Source organism: Malaya genurostris, chromosome 2 (genome assembly GCF_030247185.1).
Source record: "Malaya genurostris strain Urasoe2022 chromosome 2, Malgen_1.1, whole genome shotgun sequence".
In the NCBI taxonomy this organism is placed as follows: domain Eukaryota; kingdom Metazoa; phylum Arthropoda; class Insecta; order Diptera; family Culicidae; genus Malaya; species Malaya genurostris.
The window spans coordinates 126,119,703-126,145,760 of NC_080571.1; the positions used below are offsets into that span (position 1 = coordinate 126,119,703).

Below are 26,058 nucleotides of genomic sequence, written 5' to 3' on the forward strand. Positions count from 1 at the left end.
ATCGGGTAAAGATATTGAAGCGAACGAATTGCCGAAAAACTGTCTTATAAATTAGCAGACATAAAAAATTTTGTAGCGGAAACATCGGCAACAGCTCGGTCTTCTTCAAAGGATATCCCAGCAACATAAAATTAACAATATTGAGACTGGCTTTCACGCTAATTAGATAAAAACATATAAGATAATTTTTTAAAGCATGCCTTGTTTCATATTTGTCGATGATTGTGTAGTTTCGTTATTGTGTTTATTTATAAAGTCAAACTATTTTACAGATCTCCACGGAAAGGCATCGCTCGAGGTATTCCTGGACGAGGAGGAATTGTCGCAGCAGAATGTGTTCGGTTAGATATTGAAGGGTAAGTATTAGGGGTGTTGGTGTTAACGCATAATTGTCTTATGTTGTATAGGATTTCCTTTCTACTATTACTATGGCCGAATTTTCACGGTAGTGTTATGTTCTACCTGTAGTCTAACAATTATTAGTAAAAATGAATAAAATTTTACATATTTTTGAATAGAAAATAATCCGCATTACCATAAAAAATAAGCAATTGGATTCTTTTTTTAAAGAACGTCCAATTTTAATGATGGTGTTTCTCAGACCCGAACGGAATCCTCTAGTTGATATTTGGTTTCACGGTATTTAATGTATTTCCAATGTGTATGGCTGGATTTAAGCATTGAAACTCATTGAAAGCCATTGGGCTTTCCGAAAAATTCTTCTATGCCAACTGAGGTCTTCGACTTTTCCATCGCAAAACAAATGGAAACCCATCTACGGTATACTAATAATGTGATTGTGTTATATTAAAAGTCCATAGGAAATCTTAGAAAATTTGTATCTCTGACATCACTTTTGACACCACATAAAAAACAGCAGACATCCGATAATAGCCTTTAAAAAGCTAAACTACACTAGTTTAAATTCTTATTTTAATTCCATAATCTTAGAATCCCAATCATTCTGTCGAATTGTGCCAAAAAACAGTTTTCAGGTGGGCACACACTGCTTTCAAAGTCAGCTGTTAGTGAAAGAGGTAAATAAAAGACGAGACACTAATACAACTATCAGTTTGAATCGTTCAGCTGTGACTTTGTACACGCAGAAATAAGTTGAGTAAACATAAACTACTTTCTGTTCATTTCCACTTTTTATTGTTAACATTGTGACAATATTTCTGGTTTCATTGAACAATAGTGTGAAGGAATCATGGAATTGCATTCTTGTTTTAATCTCTTATTCACATATAACTACAAAATGTGCTCGTTAAACTTTTCTGTGTGTATTTTGATGAAGTATAATGTGCTTAACAGAGGGATTAAATTAACTCACTGTCAGGCATTTATTGCAATTATTAAACAGTGTTTCTTATCGCATACAGCTGGTCTGGGTCAGTCAGAACTCAACGTCGTTTGAACAGTTAGTATTGCCGACGTCATTTGTGTTAGTGAGAGAGTGAGTTCATTCTGGATCAGGAAGGGAAGCTTACTTCATATCGACTTGTAGTCGCATTCCAATATGTAGATGAATCGTTTCAACGTTGCATATTCGATGGTGTTTTGATGTGCCTCACCGTTGTCGAGTGCAAAAGAAACGGGTGTGAATGAACGCTTTTTCTTCACCTACATTTTCCACTTGCTTTTCTCTCAATTTTTTTTCTCTCTGACTAGAATACTCAAACTTTGCCATCCCGACAATCTCCTATAGTGTAGGTGAGGTACTATCAGTAGCTTCATCATGCGGGAAAACATAGATATATTGCGCGGCTCAGAGAAACTTTTCAAAATTAAAGTGTTAAAGGAATCGAATGGAATACGTTTATATTCTCTGGTATTATGTTTACTGTGATTCAAGCGAGGAAAATGACGATTTGCTGTGTTATTTTTAGCTTTGTCAGACCTGTGAAAACGAAAATGAAATTGTGTTTTATGTGTGAAAGCTGCGCTGGAAATCGTGCCTCTATTTGATAGTGTGCATTGAGCATGCCAGTTGTGTTCGTGTAGATTTCGTTAATATAGCAATGAAATCATATTCTGGAGGGTCTTTTAAAATTTTGTTTAGCTTGTTAGATATGTGATGAGCTGATTATTGCTAGATAAAACCATTAGTTTGTTTGGTCGGACTTTAGCAACATCAATATATACAAAAATAATGTGTAGGTGATAGAAATGGAGTGTCGATTGTTTGCACATGCTCGTAGATTTGTGTGTAACGGTGTTTGTTTTTATCATCATTGTTGCCAATTTAAATTTTATTCAAAAATTTGTAATCAATTATGTGGTGTAAAAAAAAAACAACGTAAAATTTATCAAAAATTTGCAGTTTGTACATTATAGTGTTATGGATGGATAATTTAGAATTATGTGAAAATGATTCCAAAAGATATGAAGACAAACACGAGAAAAGGTCCTAAGTACAAATGAGAGTTTCTTTTTGCTTACTTTCTCTTTCGAGTATTACGGCTCAATCAGCAATCTTTCCATCTAACACCTCACATAGGACAATAGCAAAAACCATCAACTTTCGATAGAAACTGTAGAATTTGTTGGAAATTACTGGAATTTACAGTAATAATTGAAAGAGAAAGTAAACCAAGAGAAACTTTCATTTGCTCTTGGGACCTTTTCTAATGTTAATCGAGATATATTTGTAGACAGTTTATCGGCCGTTCTCGAATAATGTGTCTCACAAAAACTTTTATGAATACACTTTCACTTTAAATCTGTATTTCAACGTAGAACTGTATTCCAACATATGAGGTTCAAAATGTTGGAGATATTACTGGGAATATTGCTTTGAACACACAGAAAAAAAGTCATTTGAAATAGTCGTGTAGCTATAGTAAAAGAAACATGAAGTGATTTAGTCTAAAATCATGTGCTAGAGGTGTAGGGTTCTAAAAAAGTATCATCGTCAGTAGGGTTGGTAAACATTTTCCTGACAGTGGGGGAATTTTCTGTTTATCTGAGCTTTCCAACAAAACCCAACTTAATATTTATTCATTTTATTTTTATTTGCCTATTAAGAAAGGCTATGCAATCACTGCTAAAAACGATGTTCGAAGGGCCGAGTGTATAACATCCTTCGATTTAGTTCGTGGAAATCGAAAAATGTCTGTATGTGTGCGGAACGGAAATTTGCACCGATTATCACAAACTTCGATGCGACTAAAACGTCTTATAGTTTTAATGTAAATATTTAGTTTTCATCTGGATTCGGCTTCTGGTTTCGGTATACAGGGGGATACTAGCAAAAATATTCACTCCATTTTCTGACAGATAGTTACATCGATATTTCTTAAATTTAGATTCAATCAAATGATCACATATAAAATTACAGTTTTTTTGGAGTCCGACTTATGGTTCCGAAATTACAGGATTATAAATATTCAAAATTCCAATTTCTAGAATGTTTTGTAATAAGCAACTATGTAAAAAGAAACGGTTTCCTTAAAAATTTCTTTGGTTTGAAGAACTCGTTAGTTGATGAGCAAATGAATTCAATCCAGTTATACCAGTTACACCAGCCAAACTTACCGCTTTCGGTTATACCGGTTCCCGTTTTTCATTTCCGGTAGTACCGGATTTTAATGGAATTAGATTCAAATGAAAAAACCTCATTCCCATAGGTGAGTATTAGAGATGGCTTGAATTTGGGCAACTTATTGCAACTTTTAATGAATGCGGATCGGGTTTGGGGAATCAGGTTAAGAATTTGCATATAGAGATCCGGGTTCAATTATCTGAATCCCTACCAAAAAAAAAACTTCACGGGTTCGGGTAGAGATTTTTATTTTTATTCGGGTATGGGTCGGGTTCTGGTTACGAAAAAAATCGGGTTCGGGTCGAGTACGGGTGAAGATTTTTATTTTTTAATCGAGTACGGATGCACTTCCACACTCGACCATGCAAGTTTCAGTTCCGATATAATAAGAATAGAGGTTCATCGCTCAATGTGACGATGCAAATAACGTATAAACATTTTGAAACTGCACTTGAAACTACTCTAATTGGAGAAATCTGTTAGTTAATAATGTTAACCTAGAATCCCATAAAAGATCTGATGATCCCATATTTTGCTGTTAAATTGTTAATTTCTAAGTGACTAAGACAACATCCAATGGATACATAATACCTTTGATTGTATTCTACCAATAGCTCTGTGCAATCTTTAATAAATACTTCTGGAATTGCAGGAATCATAAATTCCCGAAATGCTTTTATTCGGTCATCAACTATACTGATCACTCTTTCTGGTCAAGGTAAAATGCCTTTTCCAAAAGTCTTAGAATTGCATAAAACGTGATTTAGTGTCATATCGAAAAAATTTTTTTTGAGAAAATTGACTTTCTGCATAAATCAAATAAACATAGATTTCCCAGTGTAATAGTAATGTAGTTGAGCAACCCGTGACACCAAAAGCACCGTCTGGTGGAGAATGGGTGCGTAAATGCTCCTAAAATGCATGCAAAAAGTTGCCTGCGCATTTAACACAACCACAGTAGCTAATGGAAAAAAGTACACCCGTTTGTCACTAGAGGTGCTGTTAGTGTCACCGTACAGTGAGAAATCTATGTTTATTTGATTTATGCTTTCTGGGATTTTTATTTGCCAGAAAGTCGATTTAAAAAAAATTTTTTTGAGATGACATCTCGACTTTTAATGTAATTCTAAGACATTCGGCATCGAAAATTTTTTTTTTCGATGTTAGAAATTCCATGTAACTTCCCCCTATGGTGCTTTTTCAAGATCGAAAATGCCAAAGTTTGTTAAAATCGGCTTGAGCTGTTAAAATATCTTTTAAAAGGGTACACACATACTCACACGCACACATACATTTTCCGATCTCGTCTAGCTGAGTATAATGGTATACACCATTATGGGTCTCCGAAGCTCCGTTCGAAAGTCAGTTTTTTTCCAGCAATTCTAATACCTTTCTATAGAGGAAGACTAAGAGACTCGTTGGAAATTTTTGTAACATGCTCTAACTCTTCAAACTTTGGCGACGATTTTGAGCTAGCGTTTGTTCAGAATAGGGTCTCGAATCCGCAACTTTCTTCTACCCGAAGAAAATTGTTTTACCAATTAAACTACTCTGATCACAATAAAATGTTAAATGTTAAATTAGTCGAATTTCGTAGAACTTTACACACATTTTCGACTTTACATGACCGATATAATTTTAATCAAAATTTCGAATATCATTATCCAGCGGAGGCAAATGGCAATTAGATTGGTGATTGCATGTGGAATTTCTTTTTGCGGAAAGATAGCATATATAGGGACGTTACAAACAAACAAAAAACATCTCATTTTTTTCGATTAGGCTTTAGTACAAAACACCTGTGCAATTAGCAGTTTCGTTGTGTAAAAAGGATTAGTTCAACATCTATTTTGTTTTACTTACCAGAGATATCAAATACTCTAGTAGTACGTTATGACACGTTAATATATCAATACGGCAATAGATAAGTTTCACTTTAGATAACGCTACGTTAAGGAAAAATTGAAAAATGTACATTAAAGTGAATGTGTTACTTTTTCCTATCGTGCTACTACGAGAATTGCTGAGCGGGATGCGTGTGTTGTGCTGAGAATCAAATTTCATAATTATTGCCCAGGGTTTTATGAAACGCACATTACTAGACCAGCCGTGCAGTGTAAATTCAGATATGTGCCATGATAGACGTGGCTTTACGGCACGAGTAATTGATGCGGTGGTGGAACTGTGCTTGAAATGTTATGAATTAGCACAAGTAAACAATCGACACGTTAAATTATATGTTCGCGTAGTTTTTGAATAGTCTCAACATGAGGATCGATTTCGGGTACACCATTAGTACAGGAAGCTGACTAGAGTAAGCGAAAAAAATCCATAAAAATAGTTGGAGCTGATAAATTTCGGTGCAGACAAAAGTGTTCTTGGAGACAAGCCAATATCGATCGCTCTTGAAAAGCCTTACGGGAGTGTTGCAGAGTTGGTGCGGATTTGTTTAAAGTATCGGCAACATGGTTTCACTGTCCGAGGAGTCTAGTGGTACACAGCGAAAAACAAAATTTTTACCTCAGTTGGCACGCCGGCTAGGAATTGGTAAAAATAAAACTACGATTAAAAGTACACCTGAATCTGAAGAGGAAGTTTGCCTGAGGAAGAAAATTGTATCGTTCGATTGCAATAATGTAGATTGTAACAACTGTGATGGTTTGGGTGCAATGAATCATGATCGACCATCCAGTTTGCCGATGATTGTAAAAAATAATGATGTAGTTAGGATGGATGGTAGGACAGAAAAATCAATAAGTTTTGGTTATGAATCGAATGTCCGGTTAACGTCGATACTAAAGCTTGGAAATCAGGTAAATGGAATTGATAATAACGAACGGGAAGCAACGGTTAAAGTTAAATCAAACGGTCGGATGTTAGAAGAGTTTAGTTCTGGTAATGAGTCTTCTTCATCGCCATTCAAACGAGGATCTTCATTTCGCCAAAGTCTCAATTATCTTTTTAAACGAAATAAGTACAAAATAAAGGATCGATCTTGTACTAGTGATAGTGATTCCAATGTAGTTCTTGAACTAGACGAAGATAACGTTGGCTCCACACCCAGTGAACCGTTGTTAGATGCCTTTCTACCTGATAAAGTGCCTAGTAAACGTGCCAGTACTGGAGATATTTTCGATGATATTGTGATTCAACTAAACGACGACTTTGGTGTGAAAAATAGGAATAAACACCATCGTCGAATGTATTCGGACTCACTGTATATTGGAAATGGCAACTTGTCAAAGATAGACGGGTGCTGTGACAGGTAAGTGATTTATGACAGCACCGAGCTGTAGTTGTCTTCGGTTTCATTCGTTTATTTTTTCGGTGTAATGATGCCTTTCTTATTTATTCATAATGAAATTAATATTTTTTTCTTTAAGAAACTATAACAAAATTATTCATTTGTAATTTTAATATCAAACCGAACATACGGTTCAGCTTCTTGTATAACTTGAACCTCTGGATCGCAAGACCCAATTGTATGGTTAGCGGTTCAAGTTGAACTGCTACACACAAATTTAAATCATTCTTGTAAAAACCTTTGCTATTTAAAGAATTACTTTTTATGAATTGTGTTATATGTGGGTTTCCGTCACCTGTAAATTTCATATATATGCATTGTTACCTGGTTATGTGCACCCAAAACAGGAAATAATTATTTTGAATTGAATCTAGATAAAAAATAGGGAGAAATTGGAACATACATAACATAGGCTCGAAATATATCGTTATTTTTTATTTTTTCATAAACGCATGTTAAATGAAAGGATTTCTAAAATTAGTATAAATCATTTGTTTTGTTCATTTAAGGTTTACAGAGAAATTACGAAAAAGCAAAATTTATCCAATGAAGAAATTATGTTATTTCAGCGCAGTTCAATTCAGCTAACTTTGCTTAGTTGACCGCCCGCGAGAATCCCGTGATTGATCATAAACCGGTTGAAATGGCATATTGAAACAAATGCATGACACATGATAGCTCAACGCAGTCACGTACCCAGAGGGGGGGCCCGAGGGGCCCTAGCCCCTCCCGAAATCAAAAATAGATATATAATTATTTAGAAGATCTCAGACATGTGTTACAGAAAAAACAAGACAGTAAACGTAAAGAAATGTAACACAATAACAGTTCCAGTGGAAAAGTTTATGGTGTCTGTTAAAAACACCCGTAAAAGGCACACCGAAAATTAGGTACATAAGCAATCTTCAGTAACATTATATTTTTTATCTTTGGGCCCCTCCTGGGTACGGGCCACCATAACAACTATTTCCGGAATCAAGATCAGAAATGAGTTATCAACTAACAAGATATGTTAATTAGAAGATTTTATCAACCAGTTTCAGATAATCCAATCGAATTTTTTTCGATGCTCAAAAGTCGGTCAATCAATGTCAAAATTAAAGGAAATGGTACGGGATGACCAGAAAGTGCCATGAGGATTAATACTGAGCAAAATAATCATACTTTTAGCAAGATTCAGCGAATGAAAAAGATGTCCTGCCGCTGGATACCGCACTTGCATAATCAGGATTAAAACGACGAACGCGAGCCCACGTCGGAAGCATGTCCGCCTATGCTGATGATGTCGGTTAGTTACTGTTGACGAAGTCTGGATCCATTATTATACACCAGAGAACAGAATGATTAACCGACAATAGACTGAATTCGGCACGAGTGCTCCGAAGTGACCTAGGTAGGCTAAATTGGGCGGAATGGTTATGAAGTCGGTTCTTTGGGTTTGTCTCCGTATACTTTTCGTGGACTACCTCAAACAAAGAAAAACACCTTTGACAGCTAGTATAAGTGTACATTATTGGAGCGATTAAAAATCGGTTTTCGAGACAATGCACAGAGCAGAGTGTGAGCTTCATTTTGGAGTTCTGACCGCTTCTTCCGAACCTGTTCCGAAACCTGGAATTGGATAAAATAGCATACAAGTCTATGAATCCATAAGACCATCCATTCTTACATTTGTGCAAATCGTCCTAGGCATCTCTGAGAAATTTATGTGAGTTCCATTTTGGAGTTTTTGACTACTACTAAGAAGGTTTTTCTGTTATAGCATCGTCACTTCCAATGACGAATTCAAATTTTTATACTCATCACCCTGCATAACCAGACCAGAGATGTAAAGTAAAAATTTTTAATATATTCATACAGGGTTAAAGAAGTCTGTAAAAAGTTTGCGAAGTTGTCTTCAAAGAACGATGTAAGGAATTGGTATAGTGAACAAAAAAAGACCTCGGCGATTACGAAAGTCTGTAAATTTTTACAAACGTCTAAAAAACGTGATTTTTAAAAGCCTACAAAAAAGTCTGCAACTGAAACATGTCTGCAGCTTATTCTATAAATCTGCTGATTTACAAACAAATCAGCAGGTCTGACATCTCTGATCCAGACACGGAAAATGACTCGATGAAATTAAATAGGATCATCCGGGATTATAAGGCACTTCATTTGAATATAAATTTATTTTATTCTGCTCGACCATCTGTTCGACATATAATCAACAAATTTTGCAAATTAGAAGAGCTTGAATAGTTTCAAAATATTTGTTTCTTTTTACATCGTGAACACATAATAACATCCTATTTACATAAAACACACCTTTAAAATTGAAGGTTTCAATACTCATCACTCAGTTTTTCTGGAACCAGAAGTCTATGCCGAACTATGGGACTGTATTATAAAAGAAATGTAATAAATCGATCCCTTCCCTTTGACACATATAACTTCTTGCTTCAATCCGTCATTGTCCAATCCAAAATATGTGAGTACAAATTAACTTAAATTTATAATTACTTGCACTCACCCTTCAAAAAAAAAAAACAAAAACTACTTAAGGCACAAGAATCATCAGTTAGATGCGTTATTTCTTATTTGTGGGCCCCTCCCGAAACGAAATCCTGGGTACGGGCCTGGCTCAACGTGCAACCTAAACCCTTGCAGGTCACTGTGGGAAGGGAAGGAATGTTAGTTCAACACTTTTGATATTAGTGATCGAGGAATTCTCTGCATCATCGCAAGTATCACAGGAAAGGAGTGGCGTTAGTGGTACCAGGAAATGATCAGGATTTATCTTGATAGATAATACTATCTAGTTATTTGAAAACCCACCTCAAAATGAATAATATATAAAGTTTGAATTCTCAGGGCGGTAGTCAATTGATTTGAAACCTACCGAATCCTCAATCGTACCTCGAAACGCGAAATCAAGGGTAATGATTTTATAAGAACAATCCACAAAAATGGAAATTAAAACTTATATATAAGACGTGTCTGATTTTAAATAGCGCGCGCGCGTGTGTGTGTGTTTTTCGAAGATATTTTAACGCGCTCAATTTTCTCAGAGATGGTTGAATCGAACCAAGTTCGAAGATCAAATAGCTGTGACTTTTGGTTCCGGAGATATAATGGTATAAGTGACGTAACCGACAAAACACGTTGTTCTGTATCGCTCTAATGTATATAAGGGTGCCCATATTTTGGGATCACCTCTAATTTCGTTAAGCTCAAAAGTTTAAGCATCTCGAAAAAAGTCCCCATGCAAAATTTGAGCTAAATCGGACATAGGTAAGGGGTGCTACCCGGCGCACAGTGATGCCAAGGTGGCAGAAATCCAAAAAATAAATTTATTTTTTTCTTGCACTGCATTAATTTTTTTGAATTCTCAGATAAGTGAAGGATTACAGTTTAAAGTATAAAAATTTTTGAATAAGAAACAATCTCTCCATATCCTCTCAAAGATAGGGTATTGTAAACTTTGATTTCATCCTTCCATACAAAATATATGGCGCAATGATGGTGTTTTGCGATTATAGTTCTATATATGTAGGAAAGGGCTGCCACTGTTGAATAGTATTTGATTTTATAGCATTTTTTCTCTACTTTTCGAAAACCACTATGCGATCCTGCACATCTCTGCACCTTGAAAGTTATTTTCAATTGTTTGCGGGGTCGACAATAAAAATCACAAAAACAAGGGCTATACTTCTGTAAATGAAGTCGGTGCGAGTGAAATTTAAATACACTGAAGTCTTTTTTTATGCGAGTTTACGTACCGCATAAAAAAACGCATATAAAAAACCGCATAACTCTGAAACTTTGCATTAAAAAAACCGCATAACTCTGAAACTTCGCATAAAAAAATCGCAGAAGGGAAACCGCATAACTCTGAAAATTCGCATAAAAAAACCGCATAACTCTGAATCTTCGCATAAAAAAACCGCATAAAAAAGACCCTAGTGTAAACGGCTATATTATAAATAAAATCAACATTTTTGTAACATACATAACATAAAACACCTATTTAAATGGTTTTATATAGATCTATATAGTTCTTGATATAGAATATATCAGGCGTTGGAATAAATTAGTAGCGTTCTTTCTGCTAAGTTTCATGATTTTCAGTGAGAGTGTCATTGCAGTACCGGTTTTCAAAATATAGTCCAACGTTATGTAATACTTACTGTCATCTTCCTGGTAATACTCGGATACCACATTTAAAAAAATTCCTTTTCCTCAGATTCGATGAATGAATCGATCCAATCTTTGGTGGTGTCGTAGTTTTTTAAACTGACCTGACAAGTTATGCGCCACATTTAAAAATTTCGAAACATGGAGTCTTGCATTGTCATGAATTAAAATTCTATTCCATGCAATGCTCTGTCCAAACGCAACAAGTGTAATATGTGATGGTGTCACCTAATTTGAGTAGCTTATAATAAATAGCACCTAGTCGATCCCACCACATGCAGTTTTTTTGTTGACCGAAACTTTCTTGTAGTCCATACAAAAAATTTCTAAATTTGAACCGTGAAAACCACTTTATACATGCTTGCTCAGCGTCATTTTTCATTTTACATTGATTGATAAGAAATTTTAACATAAAAAAATCCACTATTATTAGTAAACCGATAGTATTCAACCAAATTCTGTTTTGTACTTCTTTTAATGAAAAGTTTGTGTTCTTTCATAAAATCGAGTCGAAAAACTTAAAAAATGCAAAATGCAGAACATTTTCCAAAAATCAATATTTTAGTGAAAAACAAAATAAAACACTTTTTCGTTTGTTACTCTCCCATCTATACTCATAGTGCAATAAACGTCATCAGCTGTAAGTTACATCATATCAGAAAATAAAAATATAAAGATAAGCCCTTTTGGAGAAAATTGATGTTTTCAAGATACAAGGAAAAAGTTTTTTTTTCAGTGTATACATTTTCCACACAGGTTTAATCATTATCTGAAACATTAGTGAAAACTTCAAATCAATCACGAAATAAAAAAAAAACACCCAAGTTAATTTATTTAAAAAAAGTCGTCATTTTCCGGTCCGTAGCGAATGCATCATGTCACTTTTAGGTGGATCGAATATTTTTTCATAAATTATCAAAATGGAAATATATCCAAATTATTATTAAAAAATCATCCAGCTGACGTTTATCGACGAATTTATGGTTTTTGCCAACTTTTGTATGGAGAGGCATCACTGTGCGGCGGTTAAGGTTTGAAAATTTTCGATCTTGAAAAATTACCATAGGGGGGTGTACATGAGATTTCCGAAAGTTTTCTTATTAACATGCCCGTCATCTAAAAAAAAAAAAAAGATTTTGTTCTAAGTCCCAGAAAGTCAAATTTGAAAAATTAAACAGTCTTCAATGAAGGCTCTAAAATCAGTTTCAGAATCAATTATTTGGTAGGTTAGGGTGGTCCTATCCCGATCTCCCGATGTTTCTATGTTCACGCACCACCACAAAATTAATCGATGGTAGTTTTTGAAAGCTTATATATTACTGACAATTTGGAAGTATGCCGCCAATTTTGGAGCCAGAGGAAATTTGCGTAAACTAGCGTACTACTTATAATCACAAAATTCCAAACGCATGTTTTTTTTCGATTTGCGCTCCGAAACTGACCTATGGAGAGAAGTCCGAAGTCGATCCTCTCGATTTCCCACTTACAAGATTTGCCCGAGTATGTTTAAGTAATATTTTTTAAAAGACTTCCAAAACACATACTTTAACATCGGACATAGAGTTCCAGAGAATCACAGAAAAGAATAAATATCCACCCACCTGCAGTTTGCAGTTACATAGAGGTGTAACATTGTTATTAAATAAGTTACTCGAAAAACAAATGTAGTCCACACCAGTGCCGCTTTTACGTATTAGTGGGCCCGGGGGGTAAGATTTTTTTGTGTGCCCCTAGCTAATAGAATGTCCTTTTTTGCTCGGCTGGTCCTGTACGGGGCCCCCTAAGACCGTGGGCCCGGGGCACTTGCCCCCACTGTCCCTATGTAAAAGCGGCCCTGGTCCATACTATAAATATAAAATTATTCTACAACCATTGTGTTTCTCTTCAAACATGAAGGATCCATTTTCATTGTTATTTATTGGTTTTTCTTTAGTTTAAATTGATTGTATTGTATTTGAATTTGTATTGTTCATCTCGTCGCGACCTGGTAGGAAAACATGCATATTTTAACAAATCACAGATTGGGAATTATAGCTGAAAGTTGAAGCTACACAACTTACTTATAGTGCCCGCCATGTAGCTTTTTTTTTAAACATGCAATAAAACACAAACGGTTCATCCGATTTCAAAATTTATTTTTTCATATTAAAGTACAATCCTTCCGGTTAATTGTGGAATATAATTTCATTCAAATGGCTGCTTCGGCTGGCCTTGCAGTACGTCATACGGTCGGTCTAGTTTTTTAGTACATTTTCGATTGTATGCAGCTTTATTTCAGCTATGGCTGCACGAATGTTGTCCTTCAAGGCTTGAATGGTCTCTGGCTTGTCCACATAACACTTATCTTTGGCAGCCCCCCCCAAAGATAATAGCGAATTTCGACTGATAATTCGATCTTCGAAGACTGTACGCAGAAGATCGATCGTATAGCATTGGTTGTGTGGCACGGAGCGCCGTCTTGTTGGAACCAAATGGTGTCCAAGTCTTCCACTTCAAGTAACGGGAAGAACCAATCGCTAATCATGGCGCGGTAGCGCTCGCCATTGACCGTGGCGGCGGCTCCTGCCTCATGGCTTCTCCATGATAACGTGCGGATTTTCCGTTCCCAAGATGCGACAATTTTTCTTATTAACATACCCGTCGAGATGAAAATTTTCTTTTAGATAATTTTCGCACACATTCCGCAAAATTACCATGATTTTCAAAGTAAAACTGCACTATTTTCACGCGTTCCTCAAGCGTATACACAACCATTTTCGTTCAGCGGATGGATAAAACTAAGTTTCTGTCAAATCAGAAGTGACATTAAGGTTACCAATGTCGAAAAAACCGCTAGTTAAAAAAAAGTTAGATGGCGGACCCTGTTTAATGGAAGTTATTTTTTATTAAAGTTTCCGGTTTAGTTCCGGTCTCTGCTACATTTTAAGTCATCTGCGGAATAGTTCGATTATGTCATTGCAAGGGAAATCATATTCTCCCGGTGACGATAATCGAGCTTACATAATTTCTTATTAAATTTTGATGTCCCCAGTTTGTCATACTAAACAAACAGTATGACAAACTAGGAACTTGTCCATTGGGGAATTCATGGTGCGGGGAAACATGCATAATTTAGTCTGGTACTCTATAATGATTGCTTCTCGGTTCTGATGTGAGTTTGTTTGTTAGATGTGTGCGCGATTCCACAACGCGTTTTGTTGGTTACGTCACTTATACCATTATATCACCAGAATCGAAAGTGACAGCCTTTTGATCTTTGAACTAAATCAACAGCCCAATAAAGCAAATAAAACTTTAAGGCGAGCCTTAGCTTGAGAAATTCGGTTCAGCCATCTCTAAGAAAATGGAGTAGTAAAAAAGCAGCCGTCTTATCGGTTACGTTATTTATACCATAATATCTCTGGAACAAGAAGTCACAGCCATTTTATATTGAAACTTGATTAATAGCCCAACAGTAGCTTTCAAGTTTACTGAAATCGGTTCAGCCAGTTTCGAGAAAATTCGGCGGTAAATTCGTTGAAAGATGCACGTATAGACACACACACACACACACACACACACACACACACACACACACACACACACACACACACACACACATACACACAGACATTTTCCGATCTCGTCGAGCTGAGTCGAGTCGATTAAAAAATACTATCCAATTTAGCTTGAATATCATACGCAGAAGTAACAGGAGCGCAGACTATTCAAACGTTGCGCTAACTGTGTGTTCGAGGTATGCAAAATGCTGCACTCCTGTTACTTATATAAATCAAATTCATTTAAAATAGCGTTTTACTAGATTTAATCTAAATAGTGCAGTGTAATCAACCAACCTTTCGTCGCTATAATCACTATTCTGAATGTGGAAAAAATATGGTTCTCTATGTTGACCACCTTACGTGCATCGAAAATATCGCAATCATTATTTCTCAGTAGTGAATTTATTCTGTAGAGATTGTTTTATTGATGACAATATAATAATTAAATCCAGCACGAATCACCTTGGTGTCGACCTGAAGCATAGATGAACATATACAGAAATTTTGCTCAATTTGGTCGAATTATGCGTTGTGTTTCATATGCAGGGTAGTATAATTGGTAAAAGGACTTCCTAGGATGGGAAAAGTTATGGGTTCGAGTCTTGTCTCTAGGGACTTGGTGGTGTAATGATGTCTTTCTCATTTTCATTTTCTCCTGTATATTATAGCAGAAATTCCCCGAAATACTAAAATTTAAGATAAGTTTAGAAAAGAGTTTTTTATCCCGGGCTGGCGGTTCAATGCATAGGGCACTTGTCTTACAAACCAGTTGTCGTATGTTCGAGCCCCGACCTGGAAGGATTCGTAGTGTCAGTAGGATCGTAGCACCAGCCATGCAATGGTTATGTACACTCTGAATCGGCTGTGAAGTCTGTTGAAACAGAAGGTCAGATTCCACTACAGGAATGTAATACCAAGGTTTTTTAGACATAATGAAGATTTCTATTGTATAATACTACTATATCGATATACTACATTTGAACTTAAGTTAGTGAAAATCTATTCAATCATATGTAAAAAGTGAAGTGAGCTCCATTTTATCACATTTGATTATTATTGTCGGTACTTCCGAAACCGAAAGCTGGATATCGGCAGAGTGACGTTCGGTTCATTTAACCATACACTAATATGACCTACAAATTTATTTACGATTCGCTATGAAGATTCGAATTTTGGAAAACAATGTACCGGTAGTCGGACTAGGATAATAGATTCAGTAGATCAATCATGAGATTATAAATGGTTTGTTTGGTTAAAGACTCTCATGGTCTGCAAGCTAGGGAATTAAAGAGGTAATTCGGTAAAGCAATCTCCGAGAAAAGTAAGTGACATTATTTTTACATGAACACACACAGACAGTTTGTCGAGCTGAATCGAATCGAATCCAGCTACACCCAGACATTTTCCAGGAGTGGAGTTCAGTATACTCCCTATAGGGCTTCCGCTGCCCCTGTACACTTGGTGCCTCCGCAAGTAATGATCAAAAAGCGTCGAAAAGAAACTAACATTGATTTTTCATCTATGTCAATGAGAAGGCCTCATTGCACAACTTGGAGGATTGATTTAGATTTTTACTTTGGTTCTTATCTTCTGCGCGTCTTATGAGGAGCTGTCAACATTGAATAGATATTTAAAATCTTCTAACTTTCAACAACCTGATTATGATTAGGTTCAAAAGGCTTGGTCGGGCCATTAGATGAATTAAAACGTGTTATTAATATATTGTTATTTAAACCAGCAGGTTTGGATACGTCATTACTCAATTACTTAATTGAATTGCCTATACGAGTATCATGTAATTTTGATAGCAAAGTACTGGATACTCAAAGAGGCTCAACTGTTCATATGGAGTCACCATTAACTTTTTTTAATTTGTTTACTAAAATTACGATTTCTTGATCTGTGCTGAAGAAGGTGAAAAAAAAACGTTGAAACGATAATACCATACTAATCAAATAGACGCACTCATTTGCGGATCATTTGTAATGTATGTCTTCATGTATTCATATGTTTATGATTTTTCGTGCAGTAAGCACTGCCGGCATGGACAGCGAAACATCAACATTGAAACTAGGTATGGGTGTTATAATTGTAGGATTAAAGTTGAAAAGGAACTGACAACATGTAACCTGTCAGTGATAGACCTACATGCTGTTTCACTTGTTTGTGTGTTTGCGTTAGGGTTTTAGTTGAATTATAATCAGTGGTGTTCAACATACCTTTCAACGCAAAGGAAATATTATGTTTGATCCTTTTTTGTGCGTGGTAGTAGTCTTTAGTTGACATAAAGTCTGTTTCGTTCAAGGTCTGCTACTTTATCAACTTGATTTTAAATTCTTAAAATATTGTGAAATAGAACCCATTTTTTCTTTCAAGCTGTGAACTCAATTTTCAAGGAACGAATTTCAAGAATTAAAAATAAGTTGTAAGTTTATTTGTACAGAAAATTTCATTGTGGTGAAATCAGTTATTCGTACACATTTTCGATAAATATCTTATTTTCTAAAAATATACAACAATAATATTTTTTTCCTTAGTTATATTTCATTCTACAATAAACTTAATACATCCAATTTCGTGAATTTATAACCATTATCAACCATTATCACCATTTAATCAACGATGGGAAGTATGCGGCATTGTAAGTAAATAAAATATTCGACTCGATAAACATGGCCAGACTTATCGCGTGTTAAATACCACTGTTTTAAATGTAAACCGCTGAGCTACTGTTGATGGTCGTAGCAGTCAGCCGTTAGTCTGAATGTGCCTGTGCTCGCTTTGGTTGGCAAAAAGTAGCGAGTATGTTGTAGCCGGTGTCCACTTCAGTGTTCGGTGTTTGCTCTTATAACATTTTAATCGGTTTTAGCAGTAACATGGGCTCTACATTTACGTACACAAATTTTACTAATTTACCGTTACATAAGAAAGAATGTGAAAGAAGTATGTTACGGCGATGAGCTAACTTAAAAGTGATTCTAATATGTATTGATTTTTGAATCTGAGTGAAATAGTGCGCATATAGTACTCAACTTTGAACGAAATCTGATTCGAAAAGTAACCTAATTTATCAATGTTTATTGAGATATCCCGGATCGTGAAGCAAAATTTCTACGACGCTCATTCTTTATATTGTAAGAAAATGAGTTTAGATAATGTGAATATTAGAAAATCAGAATGCTACTTTCGTGAAAACTAGTATATCAATGAATAGTGATGACTAAATATAATGAAGAGAAAACTCGTTTTTACGGATTCTATTGCAGCCATAGTTTCGGGGCATTTAATCAACCAAAACACACTAAAATCAGCAGTTTATAACTATTTCAATAAATGGTGAAAGCCTTTTACTATCCGGCATGCAAGAGACCCATATGATTTGCATTGTTGACTTTTTGCTTCGAGGTATATTTTTTAGAGTGCCAATCGATTTCTTGAAACTTCTTCTTCGACACTATTTTTGTGCAAATAACATTTTCCGAGATACAATGATATGAAAAATGTGCATATAAAAATTATTCGACCGTTTTAAAAGTCAGTCTTATTTTGAATAGGTCTCTACATCCGTGAAAAATAAATGGTTTGTCATCTTGAAGAACAAAGTTTCATTTGAATCGGAGTATATGGAGTCTGCTACACAGTTCTGGAATTGCTCATAGGGGTATTGTACCATTAGTTGAACCACCACCACCACCACCAATATTTTACTCGACCTGCAACCAACAGATAGTAATGAATTGACGTTTTTAGTTGTTTGACAGTTCAAAGGTGTAATAATTACTGAGCGAAATTAATGTCGTTTTCGCTTGAAGCTAAAACTAACCCAGTGGCAACCCTAACTGTTGTTAAATCCATGCATTCAACAGCAGTTAGTGTCGAAACTGGGCTGGGTTTTGCTTCTAGCGAAAACGCCATAAGTGTATAACAACGATGCCTTTTTCATCTATATGATTTGAAAGCCAGCTCTAGGAATATGTTGTTAGATTTCTCTTGTGCTCTAAACGAGTTTGTAGAATATGAAAAGAAACAAATATATCACAGAAAAGGCTATGTTTATGAGTATGCCATTTCCTTTAAACAAATCTATAAGATAATTTTTATGACTTTCATTAGAGAGATGGTTGGGAGTACCATCACCCTAGTGTTGTAAAAGTATTATTCTTTGATTTCCGGTTAGTTCCCAGAGTACATTATAACAACGAATAATTAAATATATTAGAATAAATTCAGATGTATTTATACAAAACATTATTTTACGTTCGCCAGAGCCAAGGAACTTAGTCCATTATTCGTTTTTTCAAATGCCAATTCCTATTCATAACTTTTCATGGAAGAAGCGTTATTTGATTTGTAGTGGAACATGTTCGGTTGCCGGCACTCCACCGTAACTTTTGACATGAAGCAGATAGCGTCATTCCGACAAATGGCATGTGTGTGTGTAATAGTAGCACGTTCTTTTTGCGCCGAATACCAAAACAAACAGACGCTTGTAGTTTTTGCTGCGTTCAAAACAAATTTTTATTGCGTGAAAATCAACACAAAAGTTTTTTAGGACTTTTTTATAGTATTATAAATTGAAAAGCATCAATCGAAAAGGTGAGGTGGAAAATTGAATATTTATGAGGTGAAATCGGTCTATATCGTGATTCGATACCAGATGCTATCAATATTTTCGCAACCAAAGTTTTTTCCGTCATTTTCAAAATGTCTACCGATTTCGCTTACCGGCACCCCATTTTTTCGACAAATCGGGAAAAATTGTCAGTGATATGCAGATATGCCAAGTCTGCAAATTTGTCTGTAAATTTTAGAATTTCCTAGTTAACATGTAAACCTTTTTTTGTCTAAAGACTTTTTACAGACTTTTGAAACTTCGATTTTCGTCAGAAATTATAGAAAATTGGCGCGATCTTTTCATGTTTGCTTGCTAAACTTATTGTATTACCTGGCATCTCTGGTGAACAACTTGACGGTTTCAATACATCCGTCATATACGTATAAACTTTGGTTCTCTGGTTCTGTTAGCCATGGCGACTTCAAACAAATCGTCCAAGTCAAGGAAAATGAACTTTAATGCAGTGTTTATTGCCATTAAACGTTGCTTAGTGGATAGAAGCCAATAAATTTGACTGCAGCAACGTATGCAATCCCACGAAGCCGGTGGAAGACCGGCCTAATCAACACCAAGGGGGCCACCATCCAAATCATTGGCCAAGAGAGCCAATGTGAAGTTATCATCAGACAATGAAGACTTTTGCTCAAAAGGCCTCCGAAAAGAATAAAATCCGTTTTTTCTTTGAATAATTGCAGTCTTTACTTATATTTTTCCATTTTTAACGAAATTTCTTAGGGTGCCGGTAACTGAACACCTTTTTTGAAATGGCCAAAATTTATCACTTAACTAAATTGATAATATTTTTTTTCAATTTGCTGTATATATGTCCGCATAATGTGCACTTATTCAGAAGTTATAAGCTTGATAGAAAAGGGTACCGGTAACCGAACACTCTCCCCTATCATTTTGATAGTAAAATCATAAATATTGGTCATGATTCCAGATGATTTTATGGAATCGCGAAGTGACGTTAACCATTCAAATTAAACTGCTTATACACTGATGTATAAAAAAGATAATTTTGTTTTATTGTACCAAAACAGAACAAAACGACAGAAATCCAAAAATATCTGTAGATATGAGGTTGAGGATATAAAAAATATTTTTTAATAATGAATACATTCAAATGAGCATAATAAATTGTCTTCTATTTCGAACGCTGTCATCCGAAGTTGAAGTGTTGTATATAAAAATGAAAAACAATATTAACCAAGAGACTTGACTCAAGTGCGTAAACCTCAAAAACTATATGAATTTTCAAAATTGATATATGAATGAGAAACTCACATATAGATGATTTTTTATTGTTACATCCAAGGTTCTCGGAACGGGAAACCTGAAGCGGTATGATCAAAGCATCATCCAACAAATTTCAAACCAAGTTCTGAAGATGTCATTCCTATTATTAATTGAGTTCTGAAAATTTCTTGCCCATTATCAGTCGTTATTTTGAGCATGAATTACACTGTAAATTGGGAACCAGAAATCGGGACCGAATAAAATATTATGGTAACCTAAGGAACCATGAAACCTTTCTTTCGTGTTTAAGTTTGTGGAGCCATATTTCAGAAACTGATGTGAGTTTAACTTCGTGTTATTTTCTCTAATGTTTTCGATCTTGATAGGCAATCAACTAACAAACTAGAATGTAAACTAGAATAAAATACTGATCAGCTTCAAGAATCAAGATTTTATCCTATTTACATTGTCACTGATAGAAACACGTTTTCAAAACTCATAACCCTGGTTCCGAAACTGATAGTTGGCTCCACACTTTCCATACATACACTTCTTTTCTAAAGTTTGAGCGAATTCTATACCTATTTTTAATATTTATAAAAAAAGGTAAAAAGGGAAATAATAAAAAAACTTTTGAGATTATAAAAATAAATCATCCGAGAACTATTCGCTTTTGTTTTATATTCATTATTGCCAAAATGGTAAAAGCCGGAATAAAATAAATTATATATAAAAAAAATTCACTATTGTTAGATAAAATGTGTACTGTGAAATGTACTGTATTTTTTTTATTTTTGCGCAAAATGTACTGTTTTTCGTGAAAAAACATAAAACATGCGAGCGTTAAGTATGCATGGTACAGGGTGGCAAGTGACCGGGAAAAAGTCGGGAATTTGATTTCACCGGGAAAAAGTCGGGAATTTTAGTGAAAAACCGGGAAAAATATTACTAACTCACCTATGAGTCACAGTTGTTAACATAATGATTTTTTTTTCAACAATTGAAAAGTAGGAGACAATACCCAATTTTGGGTTTGAGCGAAATGTTCAGTACAAGTGTTGAAATAAATTATTGTCCATTGGAAATTGGGCCAACACCCCATGTCTCGTCCAACAATTTTTTAGAGGCTTGAAGGCAGTTTTAAATCAAACAGGAAACATTAGAGTTTTTTTTAGTTGTTATCAATAACAGTAAAATGAAAGCTCATTTTGAAAAATAAGGATAATTTGGATGCTTCTGTTAGATTTTTATTAAATTTTTGAATAAATATTCAACACACCTGCAAAATTTATGACAAAATCTCAAGGTAATATAGGGAATATTTTTAATAAAATTATTGAACATTTTCAAGAGCCTTCATGTTTTTAAGTTTGCTAATGATTGCCCTTGTTTTTCATAATTTGTCTCAGTAATGTCATCTTGAGACAATACTTGTGTTATGCTGTGAGATGTCAAAAGGACTCACAAAATTGGAAAAATTTTCGATTTTGACCTTATTCACCGTTTACAGGAAGTATTTGAGTTCCTTTTTTGAGAGTCGAAACTGGTTTCTGAGGACCAGTATAGAATCTTAGAAAGATTAAGAAAATGGATTGATTTGTTCAGTGAATCTATGTTTAATTTTCTTTTAAAGGTCCTCAACTATTCCATAGTAGGATCACAAGAACGTTGATATTGATGTAGATGAAGGTGAATTGAATTTGGTTTGAGCTTTTGGAACTTCAATAAAATAACGGTTTAAATTATATACGGCTATATCTATATTTCCCAAAACAATTTCAGGGTTTACATTCGATAGTATTCTAGTCTATTAGTTCTAAGCTTGTAGAATATATAACTAAATTGCTTAATTTGAAACCCTGAATGTTATTGATTGGTCTGCTACAATCAGATCAATTGTAGAAAGATTTCTCATATAAGATAAAATAGTTAAGCTATTTCCAAAATAAAAACTGGTAGTTTGAAGTGGAAAAGTTTTTTACCCCCAAATTTATGCCAAGCGCACAAAACATATAAAAAACTGGCTTAAAACCAGCTGAGAGTTCATCATGAAAAACTCGTACTTTCTGATTATTTTTCTTATTACTCTACGAGCAATTGAAATCTTATTGAAAAAAAAAAAACAGATCGATATATTGTGCATTTTAACAGTTATCATTTGATTTATTTGCCCATCAACGCATTGAAATCGTAAAAATTGTTTATTGACTAACAGATACATTAGAAAAAATGGTCGAAAAAAGAGCAAGTCGTGGTAGCCGAACGGTTTTACGACATCTTAGGTATACGTACATCAAATGGTTTTAAATTTAATTCTATTTCATGAAAATTTCAAATTTTTGGTATGACAGGACTTTGTTAATAATTGGTTTTCATCACAATCACAGCATGATTATTCATATGAGGGTATCGTTCATTGAACAGATGTGCTTGCAAGCGACATAATTTAAACAGTATATGTCCATATAACAATTTATATACCATGGCTGAAGCCCTGGCAATGTTATGACTAACTGATCTAACATAATGACGACATTATGTTAGATTCGCTGTGCCATTATCAGTGTTGGTGATTGCCGATAATTTGGCAGAATTTGCATGAACCGTGAGAAATTTTTTCTACATTTCTTCGCTCCCCTTCATTCTCTGAGCATTTCACAGCCCTTAACAAAATATATACAGCCCGGCAATGATCGACGCTGTGAGGAATTTACCAAGAGAGAATCGCAAGTTGATAATTATCGTAGATAATTCGACTTGATGATTCTCATAATACGTAACAATATACAATATTTCAAAACCCTGGTCTGGAGCATTCACAGTTATTTTCATAGATACAAATTATACAACGGTTATAGTTACATAGCACATAGTTAGAATAAGCGGTAATAGTAAAATGATTCTATCGTAACTATCAACTGCCCGTATAGAATTGGATCGCAAAACGAGAATAAGCGACCGTTTGTTGCTTCAGAGAGAATCCCCACAGCAACGTGCTAACTCGTGATGCTCAGACAGGTCATCGAGAGAAATTCGCTTTCGCACTGGTGTCCATTCTATGTTATATGAACCATGACGGTGTTTTGTAGCTGAGATGATATCCGTCTCACTTTGATGGCACTGATTGAATCGTGTGAAGAGTTGGTAGAGAACGTTCTTTGATACGATAAAAGCCATCCTTGGCCATCATGCCGTTTATAATTTTCCCGCCGAACTGAAATTTGCACTTTCACTTTCGGAAGGAGCGAATAGAGCTCTTTACAAAACGATTTGAAGTTGCAAGTTTAGATTGTTGTTATTTTTTCCGAGTGGCAAGCGTCCGTTTTTGGGATTGTCTGGAAAGTATTTGAATCCTCAATTAGTGGGCCTATTACAATGATCCTTTTTGGACATGGGATATCTGTTTAAAGTTTGAATTAAAAAAATATAAAAAGAACTAAACAGGGGCGATTTGAGCCTATTCCAAAAACCGGGAATTTTTATTTATAAAAAAACGGGAAAACCTGGAAAAAACCGGGGAATTGAAATCGGCTATACACTTGCCACCCTGATGGTAAGTGAGTGGAGCATAGGTATGGAATTGAATGAAAGTATCGAATATCTGAGAAATTAACAAGCATTCTACAACGCAATCTAACGCATTTAACATGCAACCAAACTACTAGGTGTGCAGATTTCTGACGATGTCGTACACGCAGTTTGCGTCTCCCATAGGTAGCAAAGAGGACATGATTCGGTCATTATAGGGACAAATTACTGCCAACGAGAAAAGCTTTGATTTTGGTATAGTGTGATGGGTTAGTCGATGCCTTTCACGCAACCTGCCAGGGTTCGATTCCCAACCCTATACATAGGGTAAGAAAGTTTTTCTGGCCCGAGAAGGCGAAGGACTCTAAGGTTAAAACCTCTATAATCAAAAACAAAAACTAAATTTGATTAGTACATCGCATCTCTTCCATAGATCAAAGCGTAGTATTTGTTCTAGCATGAACGATGTCTCTCAAGATTAGTATACAGGATCCGGCACTCGAAGTGTAACCAATTAAAAAGGCCATAAATTCAGTTTGGAAAATTCTTTTACTTAATTCAAAGTACAAAATGTGTAAAAATAATACAAAATTCAGAATCAATTCACTTTTGCTCGATATGACCACCTTTTGCCTTGACTTGATGACTTGAGAGAGCGAAGGAGTTGCTTCGTTTGGCCGAAAGCGGTCAATTTCCGAACATTGTATTTTCTGACGAGAAAATTTTTCCAATTGAGCAATTCGTAAACTCTCAAAACGATAGGGTTTACTTGACCGACCGTTCATACGAGAATTTGAGTAATCGATTGGCCACCAGGAGGCAGATAATGGTTTGGGCCGCTGTAACCGCAGATGGGCGCTCTCCAATCGTTTTCATCGAGCCTGACGTCAAGGTAAATGCGACATATTATCGGGAAAGTATTCTGGAGGTTGCTTTGAAGCCGTGGGCAGACAAACATTTCGGTGGCAGACCATGGACGTTTCTCACAAAGCTCGAATGAACCAAGAATGGCTGAAAAACAACGTTCCGAACTTCATCACGTCCACACAATGGCTCTCGAATTCACCAGATGCGAATCCAATGGATTATTCTCTTTGGGCCAAGATACACCAGTCTCGAGGCGCTGAAAAAAGTTATTGTCCGCGAGTGGGCCAAAATACCTGCAAGTCACATTCGGCCAAACGAAGCAACTTCTTCGCTCTCTCAAGTCATCAAGTCAAGGCAAAAGGTGGTCATATCGAGCAAAAGTGAATTGATTCTGAATTTTGTGTTATTTTTACACATTTTATACTTTGAATTAAGTAAAAGTAATTTTCCAAACTGAATTTATGGCCTTTTTAATTGGTTACACTTCGAGTGCCGGACCCTGTATTAAAAACAACGAATATATTCATTTTATTGTCTTCCTTCTGTGCCTCTTTTTATCAGAAATCACTCATGGCACCATTGGTTAAAGTTTGAAAATTTTCGATCTTGAAAAATCACATGAAATTCCGGAAATCGATTTTTTTTTGATGTCAAATGTCTTAGAATGGTCTAAAACGTTGAGATCTAGTGTCATGCCTTGGAATTACATGACACGTCGAGATTTTGTGTTATCCTGAAAATCTTTAAATCGAAGAATATATTACCTATATCCGATTCAGTTCATATTTTGCATAGGAACTTTTTTGAGATGCTTAAACCGCTTTACGAAATTAGAGATGACCCCAAAATATTGGCACCCTAGTGTGCATCCTTCTCCGTTTAGTAAAGATACAGACAAGCTCCGGATCGTGACAACATCATTCAATCTGTCTCAAGGTTATGCTAATGCCCAGGGATAAAGTTTTACAATGTCAAATAAAATCATGAACCAATTAATAATTTGATTGAAAAAGAATCATTTTTTTGGCACGTAAATGTTTCATAATAATTCCATGATCTTCTAATTCCGTCTGCAAATACTCTACTCAGTTTGCTCTACTCTTTTCATACATCTGGGGTTCAATTGTAATTTTATTTATTTGATTGCATACTGCACCACATATAGTATTACCTTCAATTTAAAGTGCATAGTTCTTTGCATTCATTGAACTTGATATACATATATGATATGCTCATCTATCGC

General features: G+C 35.2%; 1 protein-coding gene across 3 annotated transcripts in view; it reads left to right on the forward strand.

Annotated features, from left to right (window-relative positions):
* The first annotated feature begins 1,695 nt into the window (after positions 1–1,695).
* The window catches only part of LOC131428685 (GRAM domain-containing protein 2B-like), a 62,855-nt gene continuing 38,492 nt past the window's right edge, over positions 1,696–26,058 (forward strand). Inside the window, exons 1-2 of one of the 3 annotated variants that reach the window (XM_058592730.1) lie at positions 1,696–1,831; positions 5,411–6,809. In XM_058592730.1, the coding sequence (XP_058448713.1) occupies positions 6,010–6,809 (800 nt within the window). In that variant the 5' untranslated portion in view covers positions 1,696–1,831; positions 5,411–6,009. Of the gene's footprint in view, positions 1,832–5,046; positions 6,810–26,058 lie in introns of those variants that run through there. The other 2 variants (XM_058592733.1, XM_058592732.1) reach the window with 2 other exon arrangements.